Source organism: Malaclemys terrapin, chromosome 1, assembly GCF_027887155.1.
Source record: "Malaclemys terrapin pileata isolate rMalTer1 chromosome 1, rMalTer1.hap1, whole genome shotgun sequence".
Classification (NCBI taxonomy): domain Eukaryota; kingdom Metazoa; phylum Chordata; order Testudines; family Emydidae; genus Malaclemys; species Malaclemys terrapin.
Window position 1 is genome coordinate 110,142,039 of NC_071505.1, and position 26,769 is coordinate 110,168,807.

General features: G+C 41.3%; 1 protein-coding gene across 5 annotated transcripts in view; it reads left to right on the top strand.

Moving 5' to 3' along the window:
- ERC1 (ELKS/RAB6-interacting/CAST family member 1) overlaps positions 1 to 26,769 on the top strand; it is a 539,904-nt gene that overhangs the window by 318,070 nt on the left and 195,065 nt on the right. For all 5 annotated transcript variants that reach the window (XM_054035177.1, XM_054035195.1, XM_054035205.1 and 2 more), the window contains one exon: positions 14,234 to 14,394. In XM_054035177.1, coding sequence (XP_053891152.1) covers positions 14,234 to 14,394 — 161 coding nt within the window. The remainder of the gene's footprint in view (positions 1 to 14,233; positions 14,395 to 26,769) is intronic.

Below are 26,769 nucleotides of genomic sequence, written 5' to 3' on the forward strand. Positions count from 1 at the left end.
AATCGTGCATGGGCTGTTTTCTTGTCAATCTTCTTTTTGAGTCTGTGGTGGTCTCATGGCAAGGATGTTACTATGAACCTGGACTGTAGATGAGCATTTTAAGTGTGAAAAGTCTATGCAACATTTGAATTTTTTCTAATAATTAGGAAACTAATAAAAAAACAAGCACAAAACATCCACTTTGTCAATTTAACATTATGAAATTGGAAGAAAGTAAACTAGCAACATGTAAATAAAAGCAGATTTTTCATTTAAAAATATATTTACATTTTTAAAAATTATTCACTCTACTTAGAGGTACTCTCAAACAGATATGTATGTGTAAATACAAAATACAGTTTCCTTAGCTTGTCACTTTCTGTGCCTTTTTAGTATTGTTGCAAATATTTTAATCTGGGCTTTGTTCCTCACAGACAAGCTTCCCCTTCTCTTTGGGTCTTCAGTGGAGATAGGAATCCTGTTTGTGGCCTCAGCAAATTGGCATGGAAAATGGTGCAATGTTACAAACATCAGTATTATAATTTAGCTGAAGCATTAAATAAGAGACCTTGGGCTATGAGGGAGCAATGTTAAAGACCTGGGTGCAATTTCATAGGTCTCACATTTGCACATACCTAGGTGGTAAATTATTTTGTCTTGCATTTATTTTGGGCCTTGCTGCATGAGAACATATCTTCTCAGAGTTATATTGCAACTTTGCAAGATGAGTATCTTTTTCATATAGCAAAGAGAGAAAGAGGTGGCAGCTCTAAGTCAACATCCATGAGAAAGGTCTTTAATCTGTAATACAATAGCTAGAAAACGGCAGTCCATACTAACTGGTTTCCCTAAGAAACCACAGCGGTGGATGGCCACATTGCACCCTGGAAACCATAGAAGTGGAAACAGTAGATGCTCAAGGAAAACCAAGAGGACTAATGAGCCACTCTTGTGAACATCTAAATTATGTAAGATGTCACAAGGAAGTTGGTGTCAGGATTTTCTTAGAGATGTGAGTTACGATAGAGCCAAGTCTCCAAATGAACCTACAGGGATTGACCCATTACTACCCCATGTGAACAGATTCTGCAGGGTTCAGTTCATATGCTCCACATATCCTGGATTTTGCATCATTTACACACCCCAAGTGGAAATCTCTTTATTAGGAATAGGAAATTATCAATTCATTTCACATAAGCCACCAAGCAGATATCAGATAAAATAGTTTTAATTCATTATCAACAGGAATAGATTCAAACCAGTGACCTAAAAGTGAAACACTAAATCTTTTGCTTCTATCAGTTGCTAATCCCCTGCTTCATCCAGTACTCTGATGTACTTCTGAAGCTTTTCATTTTTGTTGGTTTACTGAGTGTAGTATTAGAATGTTTGCATTTCAGATTGGGCCTTGATAATCTCACTGTAGGTTGCTATTCCAAAGATAATGAGATAGTAGCTTCTTTTTAACAATGGCCAATTTTAAAATCTTAAATAGGGCTGCCGTCCCCTGATACGGTGCTAAATTATCCAAGTATTGTCTGACTTCATGGTGTAGCAATCTAGGAAGAAATAAAGCCAGACCGAACTATTAAGCAATCAGTGACACACATCAGAGGCCTGCACTGCTGCCACTTCAAAGAAAATTGCGCCATCTCTAATTTTTTAGTCATTGAAATGATTGTACCCCACTATGGTAAAAATTGCGCCATCTCTAATTTTTTGAAAGTCATTGAAATGATTGTACCCCACTGTGGCAAAAATTGTTTAGATTTGTTGCCTTGGAATATTAAGAGCAGTGGCCTTTAGAATTTAGCCAGTGGTTGTAAGTGACAATAGCCCAGTTCTGTTCTCTCATAGGAACCAACTGATAATGGAATCTCTCTCCTCCCACCAGCCCAAATAATCTTAAATAGCATTAGGACCTGATTTTGAAAAGCTAAAGCATTCAAACATATGGCTGTAACTGCGGCCATTTTTTTTCTAAAATATAGTGACCTAAAGTTAGACTTCTAAATTAGTGGCCTGATTTTAAATGTAACAATGAGTTCCTTTAAAGATGTTGATGTTCAACGCCTCTGCAAATCAGGATATTTTAATTTAGGTACTGTGACAAAGTTCCTTCTCTATCTTGGTGGGTCCTGCGCTTATTGGTGGATTTTCTTGCCTCAGAGATTCACCATGTGGGTTGGGGAACAACCCAGAGACCTTCCCCTCTGGAAGAACCCACAGTCCAGGTCAATTGGGAGGTTTGGGGGGAACCCGGGCCCACCCTCTACTCCGGGTTCCAGCCCAGGGCCCTTGGACTGCAGCTGTCTATAGTGCCTCCTGTAACAGCTGCATGACAGCTACAACTCCCTGGGCTACTTCCCCATGGCCTCCTCCAAACACCTTCCTTATTCTCACCACAGGACCTTCCTCCTGGTGTCTGATAACACTTGTGCTCCTCAGTCCTCCAGCAGCACACCCTCTCACTCTCAGCTCCTTGCGCCTCTTGCTCCCAGCTCCTCCGACTTGCACTGCAAACTGAAATGAGTTCCTTTTAAAACCCAGGTGCCCTGATTAGCCTGCCTTAATTGATTCTAGCAGCTTCTTCTTAATTGGCTCCAGGTGTCCTAATTAGCCTGCCTGCCTTAACTGGTTCTAGCAGGTTCCTGATTACTCTAGTGCAGCCCCTGCTCTGGTCACTCAGGGAACAGAAAACTATTCATCCAGTGACGATTATATTTGCCCTCTACCAGACTCATGTACCCCACTGGTCTGGGTCTGTCACAGTACTTCGTTCATGCACCCAGATTCGTACCCATTGCTTCTATCTTTAACTCTATTAAGCCTGGCCATTGCATGTATCTCTGCCCCGTGTTTACTGAAGAGAGTTTGATAAGGACATTGGAGGCTAACTTGTGGATTTCCTTGCTGTTAAGAGTTTACATCAAAAGCGTGCTGTTTAAATATATTTTCTTGTGTTAATTCTTTCCTCCTCTGCCCTCTGTTTAAATTGTTCTAATGAGATTTAGGACTCTTTCCGGTCTCATGTTACATCAGTAAGGAATGTTGAGATTTTATCAAGGCACCTAAAACTCTGTATCATGTGTGTCCATGGTATAATTCATAGCATCAAATGATCAGGAAAAATTCCTCCCCTAATGCCATCCACCACTTTTCAGTGTGAATCCCCAGCCGTTTAGATTCAGCTCCCTCAAGAACCCAGCCCTCAGTATTACTCAGAACGAGTCACTAAAGAGCAATGCAAGAGGAATTTCAGACCCAAATTCCAATTTGCACCTTCTCCCAAAATAGTAGCTGCCATTAGGCCACCAGACTGGCCCTTTATAATCACTTCCTAATGCTTATTACCCTGGCTGCCTTTCCATATTGTAAGAATAGAGAAATTAAACAAAATTAAAATTTGGTTATTATGCATTATTGTCTATCATCTAGAATTTATTTTAATCATAGATGTTCCAGAAGTACAAAAGAAATCCAAACACCCTTTTTTACTTTGCACTCCTGTAACTGAAAGTCAAAATACACCTTTCCAGATGTGTTGGATGTTGGGGAAAATTCTTTAATAGTATGAGCTCTTGTAAATTGAGTTCCTCTACCAGAGATATAGGTCACTGTGTATAGATGTTTATAATGGAAATGCAAGTGGACCACCTACCTATAGCAGTGCTCTGTAAAATTAGAGACTATGCCTATAGGTATAGGCAGTATTTTGACTCAGATCTGTAACAGATGGACAGTTTGCTTTTAATGAGTCCTTGGCCTTTCTTCAGTTATCTCTTACTGAGAAGTTTGATAAACCAAATTATTGAAGATCAAGGCAGTAATCCAAGCTGTGGCTGGAGGTGGACCTGCTGCAGCCAGATGGCTTCCCACTGATTTTTATAAGCAGTTTACATTCTCTTTGGCTGAACCTCTCCTGGATGTTTTCAGTGAAACTCCTTCTCATAAAATGCCGCCAAACCAAATTTGGTTTTAGAGTGCAAGTGTGTGTGTGTGTGTGTGTGTGTGTGTGTACATGCACACACACACACACATTTCATTCATTTTCACTTAACTGATAATTATATGCCAGAAATGTAGTTCTGATTTTCTTTTGAAATATAAATGAATGAAGAATACCTCCAGGTATAGCAGTTGAAAATGGCTAAGACCTATTATATTACATACCCCTTTCCTATCCTTTTCTTTGGGTTAGAAGAAGCCCTTTAGTAAGGTTAAGTGTCCATATGTTGCATTCTTGCCAATCAATACTTGGTTTCTAGTCATTTTTAGAAGCTTTGTTGAATTGCTTTCACTCTTTCTCTAAAGCAAATGTTTAAACCAATTATAAATTGTCCCCATCAATTACTCCTAAGCTAGTCACTTGCCATTTGATTTATACTGATTTACACTTCTTTCATTGTAAGTGGGATCTGATCTATGTCATAGGCAACTGGAATAGGCACATCTGCAATTCCTACTGAATGGGACAACATAGGTCTAATTTCCCAAAAAGTGGAAGTTATAATCTCTTCTGTCCTACATCTAGTCAATTGTATTTGATTTTCCTTACCCAGACAAAGAACAAAACAAAAAGAAAACCATCACGGATATAAAAACATATCCCAAGAGAGATGTATTAGTAACTAGGTCTTTACCTTCAACTGTTACAAGGGGAGGGAGGGAAGCGGGTGCAGAGAAGAGAAGCTGTCCTAGAGAACAGAGTCAGAGCCCTTTTAGATTTCGTGCTTGTGTAAAGCTGATACAGAGGGCAAAAGCCAGGGAGTGTGTTGGAGACTTTGTGTCATTGAGATGATTATAGCTTTTTGCCTAAAATACATATTGTCTTTCCCCATTTAAAATCACCTTGTCATTTCAGATTAGGTGACGAAGTTTGGAATCGATGTTTTGGAATTTTGTATGCTGCTCCTGTACTGTTCTTTATTACTTTAGCTTTTTATTATTATTATTATTATTAAAGTAGGCAAAGACTGACAGGAATAATCACTTCATGGCCAAAGAAGCTACATAGCAGTGCTTCCTTGCCCCCACTTAAATTTGGTGGTCTTGGTCTCGACAGCAAATGTTTTGATGCCAGATTTCTTGACTGAGCTAAAGTAGCTATGTGTCCCATCAGAATCAAGAGCACCTCTCACAAATCTCTCCATTTGTTTTTCACCAACAACTGTTATTTTCATTAGAGAGCTTATTTGTCTGATGTTACCCGTAGGTCAGTAGGAATGTTGATAAGTACCTCTGAATGTGATTCAGGGTCAAATGTGTTTGTCATATCATTGATGACATGATTGGTAAGAGGTATAGTATGTTCTTCATCCCTCTGCAGTGCAGAGGCAAGGACTTGTTTGTGGACTTCGTCTTCATTACTTTTTCTTGGGCCCTTTCTTTCTCTCATAGCTTTTGTATATTCACTGAGGACATGTCTTGTGAGGGTCCATTTGACAGGGGCTAGCTTCTTTCTTGTGAGTCCTACAATCCTACTGCTGCCTTTGAATCTTTGATGACAGTTATCTCTGTTCCCATGTTACTCCAAATTCAGTTGAAAGAACCAGGAGTCTCATGCATAGCAAATTCTCCAGATTCAAAGGCACTGTGTACTTCTTCAGGGAGATTTAACATATCAAAGATGTAAATTGGTATCCACCTGGCATAGCTAGGCCTGTTTTCAGTAAAGAAGTATGTAAGCATAGCACTATGTGTATCTAGGTGAAGTTTCTAATGACCCTCTTGCTCTGCGTGGACATTTAGAAGTCGTATCTGCATAACCTGGAGAAAATGATCCCAGAACTTGAATGTGGGAGACTGGGCATCCCCCCAGGCCTGAAATTCCTCCAGTAGTAGTAGCATATGCTGTTACAGCCTCATCAAACTCTTCAATGACATTTTGTAAGGATTCAATGTCTTCAGACTCAAACACCTTTTGAGTGTCAGCCAATATTTGCAAGACAAATGCTGGACCTACATGAGTATACTCCTTCCTGCTCATACAATTTAACAAATGAATAAAGTTACAGAGCATCAAATGCTAGAATGAAGCCACATAGAGCATGTGATCTGCAGTACAAGCTGCATACACATTGGAATCAACAAGAAAGTCTAGCAATCCAGTGTCTCCCCAAAATTTCCCAATACATGCAGTAAAACAGCACAGGGTATGAAAACCAACCACATGGATCGCATTGGTACCAAGTTTATTTGGGAGGTCCCCATTCACTTTCTGAGCAACAGCATACAGCTGCTGATCCATGGTCTGATCAGCATGCTGCTGTCCTAGAGCTGCTGACACTACCTTATATTTCAGAATTGTAGTATAGACTGTGGCCATGTCAGTTGGTTTGGCATCCACAATGCTATCCACAAAACATTTGAATGACTTAAATTCTTGTTTCAGATTACTAGCGGCTTGGATAGCATCAGCTAATGTTATGCGCTGCATAGAACAATGGTAGACTTGCCTTCTCCACGCTATACATGGAATGAAATTGCAGAACCATAGTGTTTTTCTAATCTTGCCTGTAATTTGCTACTAGAATATATTGCAGTTTCTGTATTTGACAGTAATAGAGCTTTGTATCTTCATAGAAGTTTGGACAGGAGAAGAGTCTTCTTGTTGAACATAAGATGATTGTCCATCTCTTCAATCAGCTGATAAAATGCAATATCATAAGGTGACTGTATTGTTGTAGCATAACTAGACGGTTTTGCTTTAAGATTTGTTTTGCTCACAGAGTAAGAAAGGCATGGTGAGTGATAAACTGCATCCTTGACAATCAAGTCTTCCACAAGTACTCTGAGCAACATGTCATCTCTTTGAAGTCATCTCCCTTGGTTGCTTTCTCAAAAGTTTCTATTTTATGAAGTTTCCTGCCTTTCTTGTGTGTTTTTCTTAAGCAAACAATGCACCAGGACCAATTGCTGGAGGACATGCTTGCTCTGGTGGCTATAGAAGCAGGTGAACATGATGCTCTCTGATCAGATTCAGATTGTTTTCTTTCCTGGGTTCAGTACTACTTTGACACGTGTCAAATTCAACTTGATTTATGTCTGAAAGCAACCCCTGTGATAGAGTATTGGTGGCACATCATGTAAACTAGAAAACTCATCCAGTAGTTGCCAATACAATTAATCTCTCCTTGTTTCTGACACCAGCATCACAGAATTCTAGCACTGGTGGCTCTTGACAGTTTTTTTGCATTCTTTTGATTGTTTTGACAAACAACCATGGTTTCTTCAAAGTTTGTGGGGAGTCTTTCTCTCTTTGATGTAAGCATTGGGGGACTTGTATTCTCCATGTCTTAATATACTGTATCTTCCCTGTAGAAGTAAAATTCCCGAAGTATATTGTTAGCATTACTGTCATTACCACCACCATTTTTCATTTTGTACACGTATACAGACTTGTGATAAATTAGATCTATGTTAGTATCAAAATTGTCATTTTTATTTAGTGAGCACTTTGAAGCCCAGTATGAAGCTGTTTATTGTTATGTCTCTCAGTAATACTGACCTGTGCAAAAGTGTCACTGAATTAAAAAGCTAGTTTCTAGAATATTTCAAAAACTAGTATTGCATGCAAAGGCAATTACAAATTAAATACCTCAACATCGGGCAAATTATTTCCAGTAGAGACAGCGAAGTGTTAGTACCATTATACAAGGCATTGGTGAGGCCCCATCTGGAATACTGTATGAATTCTGGTCTCCTGTGTTTAAGAAAGATGAACTCAACCTGGAACAGGTGCAGGGAAGGGTTATTAGTGTAATCAGAGGAATAGAAAACCTATCTTATGAGAGGAGACTCAAAGAGCTTGGGCTGTTTAGCCTAACCAAAAGTAGGCTGAGAGAGGGGATATGATTGCTCTCTATAAATACATCAGAGGGATAAATAGGAGGGAGAGGAGTTATTTAAGTTAAGCACCAATGTGGAAACAAGAACAAATGGATATAAACAGGCCATCATCTAATTTCAAGCCTAAATTTGTTGAAAGTTTCTAATCATCAGAGGAGTTAAGTTCTGCAACAGCCTTCCAAAGGGAGCAGTGGGGGCCAAAAAACCTAACTGGCTTCAAGACTGAGCTTGATAAATTTATGGAGGGGATGGTATGATGAGACTGCCTGCAATGGCATGTAGCCAGTCTGCAACAGCTAGCAGCAGGTATCTCCATTGACCAGTGATGGGACACTAGATGGGGAGGGCTCTGAATTACTACAGATAATTCTTTCCCAGGTGTGTGTCTGATGGATCTTGCTCACATGCTCAGGGTCTAACTGATCGCCATATTGTTACAGGAAGGAATTTTCCTCTGGGTCACATTGACAGTGGTCCTAGGGGTTTCTCGCCTTCCTCTGCAGCATGGGGCATGGGTCACTTGCAGGTTTACACTAGTGTAAATGGTGGATTCTCTGTAACTTGAAGTCTTTAAATCGTGATTTGAGGACTTCAGTAACTCAGCCAGAGGTTTTGGGTCTATAACAGGAGTGGGTGGGTAATGGTCTGTGGCCTGCAATGTGCAGGGTCATGTCGGTCCCTTCTGGCCTTAACGTCTGAGTCATTGAGTCTAAAACCTTCTACAAGGCAGACAAGATGCTAAATTGTACAATCAAAAGTTTACAAATGTGGAAGCATTAAATTAGGATTCATGTGCATTTATATCTACCCAGGATGCAGTACAAACTGTGGGCAAGCAATCTATTGCTACTGGTACACAACCTTCAGTATAAGATTAATCTAGTCAGCAAATTTCAACTGAAAATCTAGAAAACTATTAGTCACATTTGTGATACTTTGACAATTAAGAGTATGCGATGTGAACACATTTCATGTTATATGTTGCAAAATATTGGTATTTACCACTTTTGCCATATAAAAACAGCTTCATCATTTCTGGAAAAAAAATACTTACCCATGCAAAACTCAAAAAAATCTTCTAATATGTTGTCATTTGGTAGCTTTGACCAATAAACCCCACTTCAAGGTGAGTAAGTAAAACCTGTAGTCATAGTCATGCTGCAGTATTTCTAAAACTGAAGAAAATGACACTTACTCATTTTGAGTACCATTGTTTCATCTCACTGAGAGGTGTATGGCAGCACTTGACAGCTCCGCATCATACTTCATCTAAACTTAGGTAAAATAAGCTTTAAAATTATGTATGATGTGTGTGTCAGGTGGGTATGTTAAACTCCAAAAATACGATTATTATTTTTTGGAGAATGACCACATGCCTATAGTGGTTATCAGATCTTCATAATTGACAACCCAGTGGCCATAATCCCTTCATCAGAAGGCTTTCAAACACATATGTGGGTGTTGGGTTTGACAAGGCTGTCACTGAGCCAGAGCTCCATCCCACATGGTGGAGGCAGAATCCCAACTACATGCTTGTTTCATAGCCATACCCCGCCAACGCAGCAGAACTTTTAGCAGTTCTGTTGAATTGAGAGCCTTCCTTGGCTTCTAATAGCATGAGTGATTTTAACTTTTATTGATTGAGAATTATGCTTGATACTGGTTAATCATTTTTCTACCTTTTCTGAAGTTCTTGCATTTGCCTCTCCCAAGAGGTGATGACTGGACAGTTTTCCAAGTATCTGTGTGAGAGTTCTGAAAATTGTTTTCTGTATTCAGCACAATAGACAACACAGTTGAAAAATGTCTTGGATGTAGTCTTTGACAGCACCTAAAGCACCCCACTGCTTTCTTAAAGAAAATGGGTCTGTTGTGAAACCATAATTCATTCCCTCTTTATTTTGCGTAAAGGTTTATTAGCTTATGATTTAAGCAAACCATCTGGTCCCGCTGGCACTGCACACTGTCAGGCCCAGTGTTTTTTTTCCTTATAATATGTCTCTGAAGTTAGTTAAATTACATACTTAAGTCCCAGCTTTGGCCTGTGCTTTTTCCATGTCTTAACATCTGCTCTTGGAAAGCTTTCTGGGTTCCAAGTAAGTTTACATGGAGCCAGGACTTTTCCTTTGACTGTCTCCCATGTCCTCTCATCAGTTCAATTCAGTGAAAAATAATGGCAGAAATGTATAGTGCCTATTTAATCTCAATCCTGTAAAAAAAACAAATCCAAGAGGTTGACGGGGCGACAAATAGCAGCAGACCTGAAAGGACTAGGAGAGCATTCTCTGAGAGATATAGAATGACAGATGGTGAGGAAGTTTAGTCTCTTTTCTTCCCTGGCAAATTCTTATCTCACTCCTGACTTCTGATTTCAAGTCCTTTTTGATTTGGTGTGAGCTTTCTATTGTTAGTCAGAAGTGCAGGTTTATAACATCTTTTGTGTCTTGTGTCCCATGATGCTTTTTACATTAATCATATGGGAAAAGTGTATTGGTCAATGTGATCAAATTCAGCAATTGAAAATATACCAGGTCAGCCTGGAGTTTTGGAAAATAAAAACTGTGCTGGATTTGCACAAAGCTAATGCTAAAATTGTTGCTAATAGTGGGTATCTGCCATCTGTATTCTCCCAAATTCCAACTCTTCTTATCCTGTCAATAGCATTTGAAATGAATATTGAACATAGATGCCTGTCCCATTGTCCTTTAAATCAACAACTGAATTCTTCCCTTTTAAAGCAGCAAGTTTAAAAAAAAAAACTGGCTCTTTTTAAGGATGCAATATTGCATATTAAAATTTAACTTCTCATGCTTCATGATGTGAAAAGCAATATATCTGTGCTGTCTTGGCAAGATCCCTACAATGCAGGGATCTGAATTCAGGATTCAAGCTCAGTCCCGTCCTCATGAAACAGCAGGATCTAAAAGCTGAAAGCAGCGTGGACAACTCATCCGAGAGGGGAATGGCATATCTCATTTTCAAATGACCTCTGAGACCTTTGGGTGTATGTCAATAGAATAAAGAAGGAGCAAGATCTAGTCTTCGGCTAGATGGAGAAAGTTACCCCAATGCGAATTTGAGGGTAGATGTAAATGAAGCAAAAGAAAAATAACAAGACTTCAGGAGAATCTTAAACAACCTGGAGGAAGGCGAATTGGACTTCATCAGTAAGAAGGTGGGGATGATTGAGAAAGCCAGTCCAACTTCAATGAAGAAAAATGTCTGTTTAGGTGCGAGGAAGACACGTATAAACCACGTATATCCTGAGTTCATACCAAGTTCCTCAGAGTCCAGCACATGCTGTGAATATGCAGTATGCTGAATTGTCAAGTGGCTAAATTATATTAGTCAAGTACAATTCTCCCAGCATTAAAGTAAAAAAAAATCTTTTGATGATGCATGTATATCACTGGCGTAATTCTGAACCTCAAATTTATCTTTAGTATTTCCTGTTACATAAGTAACTGTACGAAATCTTAGGGGGAAAAATCAAAAGTAGCATTAATTATGAATAAATAAATAAAATTAGACTTACAAGTTGCCTACAGTCAATGCTCCTGTGCCACTCACTGCAGCACTGGCTCCTGGGATATGCAAGGACTTGGGTGCAGTAAAATTGATGAGTCACCATATTGTTCTTTCCTGTTAAAGTTTAATTTAAATGTTCCCAATGAAATGATCTGAATGTGCATAATTGTGTGTATCTGAGAGAGTTCTGTTGTAAATGTATTCATCCCTATTTGGCAAAGTTGTATCTTTTCTAAGAAAAAGCTTAACATAAAATCACTGGGGTGACTATCACTTCTCTTTCTGCACAATGTGAGAGATGGTGACAGTTCAGTGAACTAGTTCATTAGCACATTATAGTGTCCAGCTGTTTTCCACCTGTCTGAGGCATTAGGAGACCTAGTTTTCTGTTTGCTTTTCGTGAGTACAGTAACTTAGCAAAAACATACAATTAAGAGAATTGCCAAATGGAATAGTTCAGAAAGATTAGCAAACTGTGATAATGCAGCCTCCAAAGAATTCAATCCTTTCTGGTTGCAGAGTTTAGATCTTACTACTCTGAATGAGGAGCCTTGGCCCAGATATCAGCTGCTGGCATCAGTGTATCCTGTGAATAACCCAGATTCGTCAGGGATGCTGCAGGTCTACATCAAGCCAGCCCTTGGTGTTAGTGTTGCAGACTTGTAATATGACTAGGAATGGATTGGTGGATGCTGAAAACCTTTTCCCCCTAATTAGGGAAAGGTTTGTTGCCACAAAGATTACATCTTGGCAAGTAGCAAACTGACATAAGCCCTTGTGCTTGTTGAAGTTGGCTATGCACTTGTTTAGTTGAGGTTACTTTTTGTTACTAAAAAGATGGTTTTGTGGTTGGCACACACCCTTTCTCCCCTCCCCCAATTAAAAACAAAATGTTTATCCAGATAGTTCTGATTGTGGAACCATCCAAAGGAAATGGAAATGGCTGATATGCTATACACCTTGACTTCCCTGCTTTTCCCTTTTTCTAGACATTATCTTCAGTTTCCTTGCTGATGTTTCTTTCTGCTTTTCTCCACTACTTACTCACTTTTTATTTGCATTTTTTTTAACCACATTACTTTTTCCATTCAATGGAATTTTTTTCTGTCCAGTTTCAAGACAGACAGAGCATCTGATCTGTTTTGCACAAAAATACTACTCCACCTCAGACAGGAAAAGCCTGGTTTGGATGAATAAAACTGGCTATTTTATGTATGTTAACCAGTTTACAGTGAGTTTCATTTTAACTTTGTGTCACTTAAGGTCTCTTTCATTTTTTTGATCTCTGGGCAAACTCATTTCTGTACATCTTGAGCTAAGAACTGCAGTTTTTATTTGGAAATCAGATTTATAATATGGTTAAGATCTCTGGTGAAAAGTGAAACCTTTATTTTTAGAACTGAAATGTTTCTTGAGGATAAACAGTAAGAAAATGGAAATATTTTTTGGACTCAAATACATATGACTAGAGAGAGATGTGCTATACCCTAGCCAAATGGGTCTACTTACATATAAGCATACTGAATTTTCTAAAAACCAGGTTGCTGTTCTTCAGACAGTACATTTTTCAGTGCTTGCCTAGTCAGTATCCAGTCTGAATCACCCTTATAAAGGGATGTTGGTAGGAGCTGAGTTTAATGTAATGTTAGGAATTTATTTAAGGCGTGGAGAGGAGGTGTGGTCACAGATTTAACCCAGAAAATATTGTTTACCTATAGGCAATATTAAGATCTGTATTCTTCCCGTTGGAGACGCATTTTAAAACACTTGTGTCACTCCTTGCTGAGCCCTCCCGGAGGAGTTGGTTATGACTGGGAGGTTGATTAGGGCACCCTAAATTGAAGAGTCTGGGTGCAAGAAATCCTCATGCCTCCTGAGATTATTGCAAAATTATTAAAATATCTGGTAATGTTTCTGTGTTAGAATACATTGGTACTTGAATGTTTAGTTGTGTTTTAACACCTGCTAATTAACACAATTGTAAATTCTAGCTCAGGTAGGACCCAAACATTTTTTCTAGTGCAGCCTTGGGTAAAACATGACTTGGAAGGAACATCTGTTTAATGTTTACACACAAATTTACAATCATTAGTTCTGAATTTGAATCATTCCCACACTGTCAAACATCATATAGGGCAAGAACAAGGCTCCACCATCCTTGTCTATCCTCAGTTGATTTTCGCCTATCCTCTGTGTTAAGTCCCAGAAATTAGCCCTCTCTAATTACTGTTTGATGGAGGGATTCTTTCATTTCGCCCAATTTATGTGTTTCTCCAGCCGCACAGTGGCACTCCTGCCAGACTGTCTGGCTTCATTCTTAACACACATCCCACATATTTCTGTCTTCTTTTCCGGATAACTTTGGAGGTAAGAAGTTACTGAATTCCCTGAAAAATCTTGGCATTTATCGTCAATTAATTCCATTTAATACCTGGTATTTTCCTGAGACGTTTGCCTCTGAAGGCATTTAGACATCTTTCTATACCTTTGGTGGGATTTCCAGCTTTCACATATATATGTTAAGGTGGAAATAACATTTGAGTTGAAGGTTTGTAATTTGGTCTTTAAATTGTAGATTTTCAGTGTGAATCGACATCTGCTAATCAACGTGTTAAAACATAATTAAAAAGTCAAATGTAGGCACAGCTTATGTATGCAGATGCTACTTGCACCTTCTTTCCCTCCCTTTCTCTCCCTTATATGCAGTATACTGTACACATGTATTTACATGCCTGTTTGCAGACTGTTGGCTCTAATCTCAGTTGTGATGTCCAGTAAATTTCTATTCATCATGTTGTACTGTTTTTCTGTCTTTCCTCTTCTTCCTCCCTTTTGCCCCCACCCCAAAAAATAAACCAAAACAAAAAACTCTTAGGTAGAGGAGTTGATGATGGCTATGGAGAAAGTGAAGCAAGAACTGGAGTCCATGAAAGCAAAGCTGTCCTCTACCCAGCAGTCTTTAGCTGAGAAGGAGACCCATTTAACCAACCTACGAGCAGAGAGGAGGAAACATTTGGAGGAGGTTCTGGAGATGAAGTGAGTATTTATTTCCATTCCTTATGCCTGCACTGTATTGACATCCCCTCACTTCTCCTTTTACCTCTGCTTTTGGTGATCTAAAGACAGTTACTAAATTGCACTTCTCTACAGAGAATTACAGTTATCTGTGTTCTCACTCAAAGCTTCAAAGGAACCATCTGACCAAAAGCTGTGTACATGACTAGGACTAGATTTTCTACTGGAACGAAATACATATTTTTCCTCCCTTGTCATCCACTTTCTTCCTATACATTGGTGATATTATTTTCATTAGTTCCCAAAGGCCCTAAATCAGAATCATGGCCCCATTGTCTTGTGTGCTATATGAATTCTCAATAAGACATGGGCTCTACTTTGAAGAGCATACAATGTAACTTAAGGCAAGGCATCAGTAAGTGTAGCAATCAATAGAAGGGAAGGAAAGACAAGGATAAAAGTAAGTACCAAGGTAACAGTAATCTCCTGAATCAAAGCACAGCTGCTGTATTGCCAGATGAAGATTTTTCAAGATCATGTGACTGGTTCATTGGCACTGCTGAAACCTAACTGAAGTTGAGTTTGAACTTGTGTATGTTTTTCGCTGCCACCCCTCACACAAGGAGTCTTTAGTATGGCCAAGCATTGAAGTGTTGGGGAAAGGTGTGGGATTAGATTTCTAAGACTTAAATACTTCCTAAATTCTGACCTCCCTTACAGATAAATGGTTATCTTTAGTTTAGGGAGGCATGAATCCATTTAGTGCAATGACGGATAGCACTGCCGGCAGTTCATTAAAAACACTTTCAATTGTTTAGCCAGCCCTGAAGAGAAGGAATATTTTTGTTGGCAGGACTTGCAGTGGTTCCTCCACTGTGGTTTTTTGAGCCATTATTTATTTAGTTAACTTTTCTGTGTTAACCTCTTTCCTTTTTGAAAAAAGAAAAGAAATGATAGAAAAACAGCTCTTACAAAATGGAAAGAGAGGTGGCTCGAGTCTTGAAGCTCTAACTTAAGAGCCCACACTCTTCAATATGGCTTCTGTGGCGATGCAGGACTCACCCCTGCGGCATCTCCTGCTGGTCGTCTCAGGAATTAGCTCTTTTCCAGCTTGTGCGCCCTCTGCAGGCCGGTGTCCCGCTTGTCGCTGGCCCACTGTGTCCCTCCCTGGACCCGGTGTCCCTTGTCTTTGGGGTGCTGCCCCCTAGCAATACCCCTCAGTCTCAGGGTCTCCCCACCCAGGGAACCCCCAACCCTCTATCCCCGCCTTGCCTCAGTCGTGGCTACTGCCAGTCACCAACTAGCCCCCATTCCTTGGGGCAGACTGCAGTATAAGCCACTCATCACTGGCAAGGAGGGTTTGGACCTGCTGCCTCTGCCTGCCCTCAGCAACCTCCAATACCCATTGGCCTTGAACTAGGCCAGCAGCCTGGGAGGTTCCAGGCCAGAGCTCCCCAGCCCTGCTCCACCTTAGGTACCCAGGTACACTCCCCAGCACCCAGGCCCTTCTCCCTCTAAAGGCAGAGGGAGTCTGCCAGTTCCTGGCTCAAAGCCTTTTTATAGGGGCCGGCTGTGGTCTGTTTGGGGCGTGGCTCCCAGCTCTGCCTACTTCCCCAATCAGCCTGGGAGCTGCTTGCCCCAGCCACAGCCCTCTCTGGGCTGTTCTAAGCCCCTCAGGACAGGAGCGGGTGACCACCCCACTACAGCTTCATATTCAGCTACCTAATACAGTCTGACCTAGATCTGGCACTGGGACACTGCAAGACTGCAGTGCTTAAAAAACATACTTTTTAGTTAAAACATTTATTGACTTATAAATTTCACTGCCTTGAGAGTTGATGTATTGGGGGATGGGAGGAATAGCTCTTAAGTTGATGTGGGAATCCAAAGTAACTTGAGATACATCCCATATCCAATCTTCTAGCAACACTCTCTCCTGCCAAATTGCTGCGCCAAACCTTCTCATTAAAATATATACAATATTCAGTATATCCTGAAATGTACTTGGAATTGGGTAGCTGTAGTACCTTTAACATACCACTCACTTCTTTTAAATGATGACCTATCTTAACTAGTTAGTTATTGTTGGAAAGTTATTGCATAGAGTGAAAGTGAGTCTCAGGAACCAAATAAACTGGTAGATCCATTGTGACCTAAGTAGGGAGGAGAGCGTGAGAGAGAAAATTAATGCTGTCAACACATGGACAGAGACGGAAAAAGCATTAAATTTGTACATTGAAGTAGTTGAACATGTTGTAGACTTCTTTAGTCTTCCTTAAAGTTCTGTAAAGCTGACAAAGGCATCTAAACCTCAGTACGTTAGAATGCACCCTTACCATAAGCCTCTTTACTATGGACAAGTCTCTACTATTGTCTCCCAATCCATAAAATAATACCTTACATTTATAAGAAAGAACTGCAGTGTACCCTTTCCTGTTCAACCTTCACAATCTACTGCTTTTGAAGAGAAAGAGAGTTACTGCTGAAAACTGAGACTGGAAAACTTAAAAATACTTCTCAGATAAACTAGAGAGTGTACTGCAGTTTGTAACTCACCTCTTTTGGCTTGAGTGGTTGAAGCAAGGCCACCTTTATTTTTAATTTTTAATTGCCATATTTTCTGAAGGGTTTTCTTGTTTGATATTGTAGTGAATGTGCTACAGAAGTTTTGGAGTGTTTGTTATATCCCCTCAAGTCAGAGGTTCAACTCAACCATAAAAATGTGCTCAGGACTAGACTGATGCATGAAATGTGAGACCAGGATCAGTTATTTTTAAATAGCTTTTGAAAAGGACTCTCTTCTGCTGTTTTCAAGCTGTGCCAAGAGTATTCTTAAATGTAATACTTCAGTATAGAATCTGTACTTCCTCAACTGAAAAGTACCTTTTCTTGAGTAAATATACTATAATCCACCTGGTTTTGGTATTCTTAAACACAAGCTATAGTTGTTTGCTGATTGTACAATAATTCATTAAGGGATCTAAGCATGGATTTGAGTGTGTGCGCCTCATATAGATGACTTAAATGCTAACTTCAGGTTATAGCAACAATCTTCAAAGTAGAAAAGATAAGTATGCTAGACAGTCTGTTACAGAGATAATACGCATTTACAAAATTGTTACTCAGAGTAGAATTTGTGTTTATTCAATGGACTATATAGTTTTGCGTGAGTCTTTCTATACTAGTGGGGGAATAATACGCTTATTAAAATACACGTATACCACAATGTGAACTGCTGCAAAGGCGGAAATCCAGTCCCTAGAGAAAATGATTCTCTCCTATACCCTTATTCATCTGACTCTGGGATTTACATTTTGTTGTAACTCATTAATAGAGGAAGCTGGTAGGGATTCCTATATTTAGGTTGCCTAACATTTTCCATTATAAAAGATACTAGTGACCTTTTTGAGAAACTCTGACCCCTCCAGTGTTTGCAGCAGGTCTTTAAAAATTGGCAGGGAGAAAGCCTTTGAGCCAGTGAAATGCCTATTTTTTGTCCTATTCAATTCTTTTTAGTCTTGGGTTATAAATTGTTGAAAATCACCATTTCCCTTCTGTTCCGTGCATTGTCATCAATATTTTGGCAACATGCAAAAATAACTGAACACAAACAGTCTAATCTAAGGCTGGACCCATGCCACTGCCAAAGCAGCAGCACGGAGAACTCTGGTAACAGACTGCCATACTGCTGATGGAACAGCTTTGGGACGTAGAGGGGGAAAGAAATCAGACTAGGCTCCCCTAGATTCAGCAAAAGGTCCCAGTAGCCTCTCCTGCCCCATTCTCTGGGGGGATTATATTGGGCAGGAGTTTCCCTCCACACACATGTATCCCTACTGGAGGAAAGAGAGCCAAGGCAAGAGTTCCCCTCCTGCTGCCCTCCCAGATTCAGAACATGGCCTCAGCAGCCTATCTCCCACCCCATCCCACAAGATAACAACTTTCTCCTGTAGGCCATTAATGTATATAGTCCTGTAACTCAAGTGATGCAGAACTCTGTGATACAATGCCAAAGTTTCTTAGTTCAAGCCCTGATGATGATGGATAATGGGGCAGTTATTACAGTTGTACGTAAAGAACTTGTTTTTACTTTTTTCTTTAAAAAGAAAAAAAAAAAACACACAGCTAATAACAACCTATGACATTATATACAAAATCTCTTCTGAAAGAACATCATTTAGATTATAAAATCAAACACTTAAAGGTTAGGAAATGCCATTATTTAGGTTGCTCATGCAACCTTAGTTCAACCCCCTTGTGTGTATGCATTATGATAGTATCTTTAATTACACAAATGCATACTATTTTTTCCACAGGATACCTGCCTCATTCAGTATATAGAATGGACAGTAGTCAGAGAATGAGTCAGGCTTGTGTAGCAGCAAATTAGGGTTTTTTTCTGCCTCATTTGTTCTACAAGTTGGAATGTGTACAGAGAATGAGGCAAAGGGCTGCTAGAAGAGATAGGTTGCCAACGCAGGTGAATGCGTACGGGAGGACTCTCTTCTAGCCCTGCCGCAGAATTCCTGTGTGGTGCTATGCAAGTCACTTAAACCAAAAATTTTGGCAGATGGCCACTAATTGTATGTGCTCATTTTCTAAGTGCCCAATTTCAGACACCTGGGACCTGATTTGTAGAAGAGCTGAGCACTCACAATTGACACAAAAGTCAATGGGAACTGTGTGTGCTCAGTATTTCTGGCGGTAAGGCAGTGTTGTCTGGAGGTATGAGCATAGGGTTGGGAGTCAAGAAGGTCCTGAGTTCTAATTCTGGCTTTCTTACTGATTCATTGTGTAGCATCAGGCAAGTCTCTTGTCTCAGTTTCCCAATTTGTAAAATTATGATGATGATTTCTTATCTCATCATGGAAATAAATTCATTAATATTTATGAGGCACTCACACACTATAGGTGGTAAATGCTCTAGAAAAGAAATGAATAATTCTGTGTTCACTGCAGAGTTTCGGTTGCATGGAGTAAATAAAGGTAGGTGCCACACAGAGTAATGAGCCTCAAAGAAATATTGAACAGCAGCCTCATTACCCAAGCACTGTCCAGTCTGTCCACTGAATAAGGCAAGGGTCCTATGGAAAAACATGATATAGTTCTGTAATTAAAGATTGTATCATAATTAAGGGTATGATTCTGTCACGGAGGTCACAGATTCCATGATTTTCCAGGATCACCGTGACTTCTGGGGCAGGGCTGAAGCAGCCGTCAGAGCAGCGGCCCCCAGAACAGCTGACTGGTGGCCAGACCGAGGGCCATGGAGTAGTGGCCTCCGGAACAGCTGGCCAGCGGTCATCCCTGGGGCCACCAGAACAGTGGCTCCTGCAACAGCTGGCCAGCTGCCAGCCCTGGGGCCGCTAGAATGGGGGCAGAACAGCCAGAGCAGCAGTCCCCAGCCAGTTGGAGCAGCAGCTGGGGTTGGGTCAGCCCCTCTGGGCCTGGAGCATCCCCGGTCAGCCTGTGCCACAGGAGCAATGGCAGGGCTGGAGCAGCTGCAAGCCTTGGCACTTGGCTCCTCCCCCAGTCACAGGGTATTTTTAGTAGGTGTCAGGGACAGGTCATGGGCTTCCATGAATTTTTGTTTATTCCCACAACCTGTCCCTGACTTTTACTAAAAATACCCATGACAGAATCTTAGGCATGTGCATTGTGATTAAGGTTAAAGGAGCAGAATTAAGGTTGTATAGGAAGCCTAAATTCTAGCATTTCTTAACTTTCAAGTGGTTGACTGCAACTTAAATGTTATTCTTCGAGCGCTCGCACATGTCCATTCCACTGTAGGTGTGTATGCGCCCCAAGCAGAGTTTCTGGAAATTTTTCCCTCAGTGGTACCTATCGCGTCAACTCTGGCACCCTGTGGTGCTGCATGCTCATAGCACCGGAATAAAGGACCCAGCTGACCCCGCACCACCTCAGGTCCTTCTTACCATCCGTGATGGTCGCTGGAACTGCTGTCCTTGCTGCGGCAAACTGTTCTCAGGGGTTTCATTGTTCTTCATTTCTTCATATTGTGTATAGTTGCAGTGTAAATAGTTATTTGTTTTGTTAGGTAAGTTTAGTTGGCACTTCTCTGTCAGTTAGTGGAGTTTTGTCCATTCCCGGTGCCTTGGTCACCGAGCTTCAAGCCCTGTGCCTCCTGCAACAAAGCTCTGCCTTTGAGCGACCTGCACTCTCGTTGCCTAAAGTGCTTGGGGGATGCTCACATAGGGAATCGCTGTCAGATCTGCCACAAGTTTAAGAGGACCAGGAGGCAAGGTTAAAGTTCCTATTGATGGAAACGGCATTCAGACTCAGCACAGATTACCTCAGGGTTGTTGCGGAGCACTTCTCTCTCCGTGCAGGAGTCCCAGCACCATTCACCATCCCCGGTGCCAAGAAAGAAGCATAAGAAGCAGATGGCCGAGAGGGGACGTTCCCCTACTCTAAAGAAGGCCAGGCATGAAGAGCAGAGCAGAATGCTACTTAAGTCAAGCCACTTTTCTGCCTTGGCATCACAGGCAGCCCCATTGACCCTGGTCTGTTCGCATTGAGTCTGGTCCCAGATGAGCCATCAGCACCAGAGGGACAGCTCAGCACCAGCGCTATCATGGTGCCGTCCACTCCAGAGGTGTTTGCCGTGGCCAGAGACTTGCTGGCATTCTCGGTACTCCTGTCACCGGCAGTACAAGAGTTGGCATCCTTGGTGCCAGTGGGCAGGACAGAGCACGTCACCCCTATCTGCCATCCAGTTCTGCGCCCCACAGTACTGCCCAAAAGGAAACGGTCCTTGGTGGCCCTGGTGCAAGCTTACCCAACCTGGCACCAATAGAAACTGCACCTCCACGGTCCCCAAAGGAGGACTCATCATCTGAGTCGGAGATTGGGTTGTACTCCTCTTGTCCAAGGAGTTGCCTTTGTTATCCCTCCAGTCAGCTCTACTCCTCCATGGACTCAGGCACAGGAGTACCATCAAGTGCTTGGCTCAGTGGTCACTGACCTATGCCAATCCTTTTGGAACATGTGGGGATTCCCCCCAGGCCAGGACCCCACTCAACACACAGATAGTCAGTGGCCTCTGAGAAAAAGGCACCTCCATCCAATTGTTATCGACCTTCATGATCCAGATCTGCGGGATCCTGTCCACACAGAAGGAGGAGGGCCACCTGCTGGTGCAGGCCGCCTCCTCCCCAGACAAGGTGGTGTGGTAGGCATGTCACTCTCTCAAGACGACTTCAAGGCCCACCACGTGCTGCTAAAGATGTTGATCTTGAATTTAAGCTTGCAAGGTAAGGTAGTAAAAGAATCCTCCCATAGCCTGGTCAACATCCTAGTCGCTGCAGGCCCATCAAAAGTGGCCCTACCTCTCAATGAAGCCGTTATGGATCGTGTGAAAGTTCTGTGGCAAACTCCCGCCTCCCTTCCCCACCACCTCAAAAAGAGCCACACAATAGTACTTTGTGCCCACCCAGAGTCATGAGTTCCTATACTCTCATCCCCACTGGGGTCCCTGGTGGTCTCTGTGGCCAGTGAAAAGGAGAGGCATGGCCTACAAGGGGCGACACCTAAAGCAAAAGACTAAAAAAAACCTGGATCTTTTTGGTAGAAAGGTTTATTCTACTGGTGGACTACAGTTCAGGATCGCCAACCAGCAGGTGTTGCTGGGCAGATGACTTCAGTGTGTGGAACTCCATGTTGAAGTTCAAAGACTCATTCCCCCAAGAGTCCAGGCAAAAGTTCTCCTCGCTGGTGAAGAAGGGAAAGGTAATAGCCAGAGCCTCCTTGTAGGCAGCCCTGAATGTGGTGGACTCAGCACCCAGGTCCATGGCCTCCACTGTTGCCACTCCTAGGAGCTCATGGCTACAGTCCTCTGGTCTACCAACAGAGGTCCAGCAATCCCTTCAGGACCTCCCTTTCAAAGGGGCTTTGCTCTTTTTGGAGCAGATGGATGCGAAGCTCCATGTGCTGAAGGTCTTCAGAGTTACCTTTAAGTCCCTGGGACTATATACCCCAGCAACTTTGAGAAAGCATGACAGGCCTCAGCAGCACTCCCAGTTCTCTGCCCCATTATCCTGTCAGGACTTGCAGAGGAGACGGAGCAGGTTTTTTTAAGTGCAGATATCCACTCCCATCTGCCTGTGTGCAAGAATCTGCTCTGCCCAGACACCCAGGGGGCTTGAAACAGACCTTTTGATGGCACACCTGAGGCCGTTATACCAGTTCCTGTGCCAGACCCCGGGTCCCCTTTATTTTCGGACCACCTGTCCCACTTAGCACAGCGTGTTCTCATTTCACCACAGACTGTTGGGTATGGAACTCCATAGAAATGGGTTATACACTCCAATTTATTTCTACCAACCCTCCCTCCCATCCCTCTTAAGGGACCCCTTTCATGAGCATCTTCTAGTCCAGGAGGTACAAGATCTCCTCCAAGTAGGAGCTATGGAAGAGGTTCCACAGAATTTAAAAGGGAAGGAGTTTTACTACCGTTGTTTCCTAATTCTGAAAGCCATGGGCAGTCTCAGACCTATTCTAGACCTGTGCTGACTCAAGAAACTGAAGTTCCACATGATCCACTGACTTCCATTATCCCCTCCCTGGATGCCGGGGACCGGTACGCCACCCTCAATATAAAGGACACCAATCATCACATTTCCATCTTCTAAGGCCACAAAAGGTATCTGAGGTTTGTCGTGAACCAGGCCCACTACCAATTCGCAGTTCTCCCATTCAGTCAGTCGGCAGCCCCACAGGTGTTTACAAAGTCATGGCGATAGCGGCAGACCTTCCTGAGAAGACGGGTGGTGGTGCAAGTCTACCTGTACCTGTACCTGGCTAGTTGACCGGTCCAAGGCTCAGGTAGAGTCCAGCATCCACCTCATACAGTTGACTTTCCAGGCCATGGGCCTGCTAATAAATGAGCAGAAGTCTATCCTCACTCCGGTGCTGAGGATAGAGTTTATCAGAGCAGTTCTCAACTCCACCCAGGCCAAGGCCTTCCTCCCAGAAGTCCGGTATCACACTATCATGTCACTAATAACACATGTCAAGAATCACCCCATTACGACAGTGTATTTCTGTCTGAGACTTTTAGGTCACCTGGCCTCATGCACGCACGTGGTGCAGGATGCAAGGCTATCCCTCAGGCCCCTTCAGGCTTGGCTGGCCTCCATTTACTCGTCAAACTGCCACCATCTAGACTCAGTTTATTCTAAGGATAAATTGAGGACTTCAGTCTTCAAATTGGTGTCTTCTGTTAGTAATGAAAACTAAATTAACTGATTTTTTAATAAAGTTTTTTGTTTTAGTTTTTTTTTTGGGTGAGGTATGGATTTGGTTGTTTTTTTAATGCATGCATTATGAATGGAGCGTGTTGGACTTGATTTTGGATTCTTTAGCATTTGTTCATTTAAGCAAACTCCACTTTAATATTTGAATGAGTCTTTCTTGTTTTGAGTTATTTCTATTAAGTTCCCATAGCATCTAAAGAATTATCTCTGTTTGGGTTATTTAAAGATTTTTAAATTAGTGCTGTTACCTTGCTGATCTGATGAGAATTGATCTCTGTCATTTTTACATCTGATCCCATGAGAATTAATCTCAGGCATTTTCTTGTTGGTTTCCATTTGGTGAGCGCGTGTGTGTGTATGTGCGCGGGTATATAAGCTAGGAAGCTGATCAATAAATTTATTTGTGAACTTATATACATTATATATAATAAAATGATGTAATATACACACATACTACTGGGATATACATCTGATTACAAGATGTTTAGACACTTTGACCAAGGCTTGTTAGCTGCTCAAAAGCTGCCACTCTGCTTTAAGATTCTTCGAAATTAAAGATGCCACTTTTATTGGTAACGGTCACTGTGAAAAGTATTCATTGTACTTTTCACTTATATGCACTTTATTCCTCCAGAGCAATAGAGAAAATGGATTCTTTACTGCAGGAGAGGCTTGCAAGCGGTCTACATATGTCAACAATTGTGGGTGTAGAATGCAGTCACTTCACATTGTCTTCCTATTCTATATAGCAATATTGTTTTAACATGACATCTACAATGTGTAACTTCCAGTGCCAAGCAAAAACCCTCCATCCCACTGTATACTGGGATATATGTTAGATGGGCCACTTGGCATTTAATGCCCTGACAAGTCTTTACAAAACAATGGTAGCCATCACTTCACCTGTAATTATTTTGTTTAATTTTAAATAAGCCAGAATCCTATAGGGGGCAGTGTGCGTCTTTGGAAACTACTGTTTGGGACAGACTTGAATAACCACATATGCCTGCGTCTATTTCCCTCATAGTCTTAGGGCTTGTCTACACTTGAAATGCTACAGCAGCACAGCTGCAGTAGTGCGTCAGTGTAGACACTACCTACACCAACAGGAGGGGTTCTCCGATCAGAGTAGGTAATCCACCTCCCTAAGAAGTGGTAGCTTAGCTCAACAGAGGAATTCTTCCATTGACCTGGCACTGTCTACACTGAGGCTTAGGTCAGCTTAACTACATCACACAGGGATGTGGATTTTTCACACTCCGAGCAACGTAGCTGGGTTGACATAACTTTTTAATGTAGACCAGGCCCTAGTTTTCTGACTGAAAATGTCTCTTATGGAAGGGAGGGCACTTGGTGAAAATGACACATACAGGATATTGCTACTGCATTTTGTCTCCTTTAATTTTCTAGTATAAAATGTATACATTTTTTTTTCTTTGGAAGTAGTTATCCTATTAGATTTTGACACCTGAACAGTAAACATTTTAATTGCGAAGTCCTGAAATATGAAAAGTTGTCCCTTTCCAAATTGCAGAAAACATGTATATTGAGTTCAGATCAATGGCAATATCATGATTGTGAAAATGCTGAGTCTCTCAGAACGAATTTCTCAGAATCATATGGAAAACAAAGAATGTGTGTAGTGTTCACCTACTGTGTGTCTGTGTATATATACTCTGTGTGTATGGATTTTGCATGTTTTCTGGCATTAGTGGTCTCTGGAGGTTACTTTTGCAACCCAGAAAAAAACAGTTTTGCACCCTAGTCTGAATGCTTCAGTTCTCATTACTGTTATAAAATGTGTTGTTAAAAAGTCTCATTTGAAAACCCTATATATATTTTTTCCTCGTGTTTTTTGTTTGGGGGCTCTGACTTTGTTTACTTCAATTGCTTTTCTACACTGTCTGTTAGATTCAGCCTATAAGCACCCTCTAAAGATGCTCAGCACAAGGTCACCACTGTGGACAGTTTACCACTTTGTCTCCAGTGAAATAAATATTGGCATGTGGTGGAGAATGATTGTGCTGGTGATATCAACAGTAAAAGGTTTCTGGACCCTAGAACAGGTCAAATGATGATTAACCTGGTTGTGGACAATAGCACAAAACTCTCTTAATCGAATGATTTGGCATAAGCCAACTGTATTGTGAATTTTGGTCTCAAAAGTTCACAGTAAGGGTGATCTTTGAAGCAATTAAATGGTATCTGTAATGAATCGTGTAAGTATGGTACCACCTCACATGTGCCTAGATAGAAAGAGGGCTATTTGTCTTTACCACATTTATCTTTAACTGCCAGAAAGTTGTTCTTATCTTCTACAGATTGTTTGTTTGTTTTTATAGTTCGCCTTCCTTTAAAAGGTTTTTGTTCCAAGGCTTCTTCAGATACTAAAATCCTGGCACTATGGCTCACAGTTCCATTCTGTCTCATGATAAACACCACCATATCTCATTATATCTTGAACTCCATGGTCCCTCAGAACAGCCTTATAGAGAGAATGCACTGTACTATCTAAATGAGCCATGACAGGCCTGGGAGCAAGACCAACTGCTGAAAAGTGCACCAGGTGGTGTTAAAGGGGTTTGTTCCACTCAGTAATTGCTCAGTCTGTTAATGTTGTAGGGAGGAGTTGGGAAAGGAGGTTCTTTCAGCCGTTAACTTCCTGAGAATTTAGTTACACTGTGCTCTTGTTTCCATGCTATTCCACTGGAGATTTTTTTCTTCTGGATCTGTTTTCCAGGGGATGAGTTCAGTGTGACTGATCCCTTCAGTAGCTCCTGGACCCAGGTTTCTAGAAAGACAATTCAATGCAACTTGACTGCTTTTAAGTCAGAATATGAAAAGAGAGTGCACAAACTCAGCCTTGAGAATAAAAACCTTGTTGTAATATTTTAATCTGGTTTTTATATTTATTTATTTTGTTTGTTTGTTTGTTTGTTTTAAGTGAGGGAAGATGACCTGGTCAGAAAGCTTCTTCGCTAGAATAGATGTATGTATTTCAGTTAGGTCTAGCCTACCTTGTGGTCATTTTTCCTTTCATATTATTACAGAATGCTCATAGAAATTCTCTTGAAAATTCCCATCTGTTGAAAAACATTTATATATGCATACAAAGAGCTGG